Raw genomic sequence first — 5,594 nt, 5'->3', positions numbered from 1 at the left:
CAGAAGTGGTGCTGTGGCTCAAGTGGTAGAGCGCTAGCCTTGAGCTGAAGAGCTGAGGGACAGCGCCCAGGCCCAGAGTTCAGGCCCCACGACTAGACCCAAAAAAAAAGTGACAAGGGGGGTTCATGACCTAGGTAGGTTGTAAAACTGGGTATCATAGTTTAACAATTTGCTTGGAAAGTGTATTTACTCTTTAACTCCAGATTTTCCCTTATCATGAAACTCTGCATGGCCCTTTGCTGTAAAACTGGGGTCAGGGCTCTGTTCGGTACTTCGGTTTGGGCTTATGCTATTAGTTTTAAGGGGGAAATCAACAGAAGTGGTCCCTGGTGAATAAAAATACCAACAAAGGCAGGGCCAGCCACAGTCAAGGCAAGTTTACACCCTCAACCTACTTTCTTTCTTCCCTTTACTTGGCTTCCTACTGACCACATTAACTCCTCTCCTCAAGCAAAGCAACTCCCTTCCTTTTATCAAAATCAATCTGAAGCCAGGCATTGGTGATTCACACCTGTAATTTTAGCTACTCAAGAGGCCTCGATCTGTTCAAAGCCAGCTTGAGCAGACAAATCTGAGAGACTTATCTCCAAATAACTAGCAAAAAGTCAGAAATGGATCTTTGGCTCAAATAGTAGTACAGTGCTTGGGTCAAGCCAAGGAAGAATTCGAGATTCTGAGTTAAAGCTTCAGCAAACACACACACACACACACACACACACACACACACACACACACACACACAAATTAATCTGGCTCATGTTCCAATGTTCCAGGTCCTAGATCCATTAACTGAATTATCTGTAATATTTTTCTCCAAGATAATGATTGCATTCACCTTTCATGGCTCCTATTCTTTACTTTTATTTAGGCCATTTCTTTCATCTAGATTGTTCTATTTATACCAACTTCCTATGTCAGGGAAAAGAAATCTCCACATTTCTGTTCCCTTTTTACTATAAATACATCTTGCCTGACAATGACAAGTAGCATTTTCTTTCTTTCTTCGTAGTTGTTACTGTAAATGTCTATTTTTCTTATGTGTGAAAGATTTTTTTTATTGGTGGTACTGGGATTTGAACTTAGGGCTTTGCATTTGCTAGGTATAGACTATGCCACTGAGCCAAACATCCAGCCCTAACTGTCTGAAGGATTCTTATAGAATCAACATGTTTCTTTTCTGACTCCCCACAAAAGCTTACAGAGTTCTTAGAACACAGGAGGGACTTTATAAATCTGTGTAATTAATTACTGCAAGAATGACTCTAATATACCAACTGTCATGCAGGATAGCAGATGAGCCACAAGGATGTGATCCCCTGGGCTTTGGCCTCTTGCCTTCCAGACTCCACATCTCAACACAGGTCATTAGCACCAAAGCCAGTGTCTCTGAAGAACCCAGATGTTCTTGCTTCAACTGTTTCAGAGCAGAAGACAGCATCTGCTAGGTGTATCACACACTCTGTGATTCTTCCCTGGCAACAGTCCTGACACACCTATCTCCACAAAAGACTTTTTACAGCATTATGATAATCGCAACAAAAGAAGGAGGGAAACATCACACGTTCATCAATAATAGAATGAATCAACTATGGAATAGGCAGACAATGAAATATTTTGCAATATTTTACAATTGATATTTCACAATATTAGTTACAAGTAGTAGCACAGGTAAACCTCATAAGATATTGAACACAGGAAGCTGGACATAGAAGTATATACCATATAATTCCATTTGTTCCCAGACAAGACTAACCTGTGCTATAAAAGTCAAAAATCATGGTCATACCTAGAACAAATTATGTTAAGTGAGGTAAGCCAAGTTCAGAGAGACAAATGGCACATGTTTTCTCTCATATGCAGAAGCTAGGTCTAAAATACACCAGGACATAATAAATTATATAGGTCTAAAGATAGTGAGAGACCAAAGGAGAATACTCAGGAGAGGAACAAAAAGGCACAATGCCTATGCACATCTGATCATACAAAATAATATTTATCTAGATGAACCAGAAAATGTAAACAAAAAGGTCTGCCACTTCTGGCTTTTTTCTTTTTGCTTATGTGGTGCTGAGGAATCAAACCCAGGGCCTCAGGCATGCAAAGCAAGTGCTCTACCACTGAGCCACCTTCCCAGCCCCTTTCTTTTCTTTTTGTCTTGTTTGTTTGTATATATGCCTTTGGGAGACAAAGGGTAATGCAGCAGTGTGCTCACTGTTGAAAATGAGCTATACAACTTGTGGATGGGGATGGAGGGAAAAACTGAGCGAGAAGGAAGGGGTGACATTATCCAAAAAGAAATGTACTCTTTACCTGATTTATGTAACTGCTACCCCTCTGTATATTGTCTTTATAATAACAATTGAAAAATCTTTAAAAAATTGTGGTCATAGTTGTAAAGGAAGGAGAAGGTAAACCATGGAAGAGAATATGTAGTATTTCCAACAATTACTTACTCAGATGTGCATTTATAACTGTGCATGTTAGCAGAATGAGCTCCCTTCCCATAGCTTAGTCCACTCCTTCCCTTCTCCAAAGCTTAGCATGCTCCTTTTGTAGACAACACTAAGCCCATGTAGTAAAGGCAGTAAATAATCAGCCTCCAACCCTCTATACCTTGGGATGGCACTCCTGTGGGACAGCTACTACCATATAAGGCAACAAGAGCTCCTTCAGGTCTGGGCAGTTGCAGGACCCTTTATCTACCATTTGGACAGCAGCCATACATCCTAGTCCGCCATGATGAAGCCCCTGGCCCACTCGTCCACACCAAGGTCTCCGCCTCCTAGCCCCTTCTAGCCCATCCTAAACCACCTAGGTTATATAGGTCACTCAGACAATAGCTGGTGCTTCTTCTCAATTCTCCCTTGTGAGAAGGAGTCTTGCAGGCCCCCTTTTCCAGCAATAAACCTTTCTTTATTCTTTGTACCTGGATGTCTGTGTGGTTCTCTGGCAAAGTCTAATTAATCTTTTATTTAAGCTTTCAGTGCACTTTTCTGTTCCTATGTAGTAACATAGTGGCCTGGCCTACAAAGACAATGGTGTGGCCTGGCCTGGCCTTGTGTGGAGTGATTTCTACAGAGCTGGATTCCCATCAGGGTAGCACTGCAAGCAGGGTTCTCTGAATCCATACTCTCTCCCATGCCCAGCTTTAAGCCATTCATACTTTGAAAGGAAACCAATAAGGAAGAGATGGAAACAGATGACTTGAGCATTCTGGAGCCAACCTGGATCCAGCAGAGCAATTGCAATTAAAGATCATTCCTTTAGAGCTAATTGCTGACACACTGCCCCTTCCCCTGCCCCCATTGTTTTCCCTGCATATCTCACCCAGACCCCAAAGCACTTGTGATTCAAGACCTCCAGCCCACCTTTTGGAGTTTCTTCAGAATGGGCAGCCAAACCTAAACTGATGGATCAAACTGAACTTACAGCCCAGGCCTATTCCTATGGGCCACAATTTGAAAGTTCCTACACCAGTCTGTATATTTCCTCTAAAATTACCTCAGTCTGCCTCCATGATGCCTAAAAATAACTTACCTACTCACTCAATGAATATGTTTGAATGCATGTATTTGGTGTGATACTGTCAGCTCATCATGTCTGTGTGTTCATGTTCATTCTAGTGATAGTATAGACTTGACTGTGAAAGGGTCATTCACTTGTTCCCCATTGAACCCCACTTCCAAGCCCAGACCTTCTCACAACAGACTTAGGAAGGAAATAGAAATACAGCAGAGGTGTTACTGTGGTAATAAATATTTATTGAAGATCTATTTGTGCCAGATCCTGTTATGGATGCCAAGGGACCAGTGAACACGCAAAACAACAACAACAACAACAACACACACACACACACACACACACACACACACACACTTCTCAACAACAACAAAAAAGTTCCTAAAGAACTCAAATTCTAGTGGATTGAAGACTGAGAGATTAAAAAAAATAGCATAGCAGGTAAAATGGAGATGAGAATTACAGAGAAACATTAAGTGGAGCCAAAGATAAGGAGCTGCAAAACAGTGAGCTGACACTTTCTGTGTGGAAGGCATCATTGAGAAGGTACTATTTGAGCTAAACCATGGAAAAGTGAAGGAGAAAATCCATGGCCAGCCAGGAAGCAGCACCCCAGGGAGAAGAAACAGTGGATGCAAAGCCACAACACACAGCTCATGCCTCAGCTTTACAGAAGTCTTCCGATAGAATCACATTTCACTAAGAATAAAAGCCACACTTTAACAATGGTCTACAATGACCAGGGTGATCTCCCTGTCACCTCTCCTCTTATTCTCTAGGTGACCACGTAGATTGCATAGTAGAGGCTCTAAGTTTCCAGAAGACATCAACCCATGCGTGTCCATACCAGCCCCCACCTCACAGCAAACCAGAACCGCTTACCTTGGCCCTGCTGCCCCTTAAGGAGCAGGAGGAGTGTGAGGGTAACAACTTGCCCCAACATCCTCACGGGACTTGGGGTCAAATGCACTCCTCTTTGCCTTAGGTGCTCAGCTGTGCATGGACTCGGCAGCTACCCGTCAGCAGGAAGACGATGGGGGCAGAACTGCCTTGCTGCCTGTCCAGCCACAATTTCCTCAACTCAAGGCTGATCACTTCTGTTGTGAGCTGACAAGGGCACTGAGAAAGCCTTAGTCTCTAGACCTGGTTTCCAGTTCCCACAACTAAGCTAGTGAACTTGGCCTCAAGTAGGCAGGTGCTACAATGACTCACAAACCAGCCTGCTGCTTTACTCAAAAAAATAGCTGGCCAAGAAATATTGTAATGGCCTCCATCCTGCTGGTAATAATGAAGAGAGCCACATGAGAACTACACTATACTATCCCAGACTGTCCCAAACCAATGGTACATTGTAGAAGTGAAAGGGAAACAGTTTAGAGCGAGCTGAAAACAAAGTTCAGTTTGAGTGGGTGCTAAAGTTGACGGAGAGAAATGGGGGGATGACTTAGGAAGGACCTAAGGTGTGGCAGTAGTACAATAATCTTAACAAGCCTGGGGATTCTATGAAATTAATACCAAAAAAAATATTCAGGGGGGGAGACCTTGAACTCAGGACCTGAGCTTCTTTATGTTCAAGGCTCACTTGAGCCACAACTCCACTTATACCATTTTTGGTAGTTCAGTGGATATAAGAATCTCATAGAAGCTGGGCACCGGGGGCTCATGCCTGGCTTTCCATGAGACTCTCATCTCTAATAAACCACCAGAAAACCAGAAGTGGCACTGTGGCTCAAGAAGTAAAGCGCTTGCCTTGAGCTGAAGAGCCAAGGGACAAGAGCATTAAATATTAATTGCTTAATGCCAGAAGAAAATAATATGTCCCAGAAGGTGACATATACTATAAAATTTATACTTATGTATATATATGATCATATATATACATATATATATATGACCATATAACATATGACCATTTTCTGCTGGCCCTAGACATGTACTAATTATTGCAAATAAGGGAAACCATGGGACCTATGTTTCTTTGCATCTGGCTTACTTCACTTTAATACATTTTTCCAAGTCTTTTCATTTCCTAACAAATAGGGTGATGTCATTCTTTCTGATGGAGGCATAGAATG

The 5,594-nt window shown here is 42.3% G+C and overlaps 1 protein-coding gene across 1 annotated transcript in view; it reads right to left on the bottom strand.

Annotated features, from left to right (window-relative positions):
• Nucleotides 1-4,754, bottom strand: part of Cd244 (CD244 molecule, natural killer cell receptor 2B4) — a 28,679-nt gene extending 23,925 nt beyond the window's left edge. Inside the window, exon 1 of the mRNA XM_013030479.1 lies at nt 4,402-4,754. Within this exon, the coding sequence (XP_012885933.1) occupies nt 4,402-4,462 (61 nt within the window). The 5' untranslated portion in view covers nt 4,463-4,754. The remainder of the gene's footprint in view (nt 1-4,401) is intronic.
• Between the last annotated feature and the right edge of the window lie 840 nt (nt 4,755-5,594).

Source organism: Dipodomys ordii, unplaced genomic scaffold (assembly GCF_000151885.1).
Source record: "Dipodomys ordii isolate 6190 unplaced genomic scaffold, Dord_2.0 Scaffold131, whole genome shotgun sequence".
NCBI classification, from domain to species: Eukaryota; Metazoa; Chordata; class Mammalia; order Rodentia; family Heteromyidae; genus Dipodomys; species Dipodomys ordii.
This window is presented reverse-complemented; position numbering and strand designations above follow the sequence as displayed.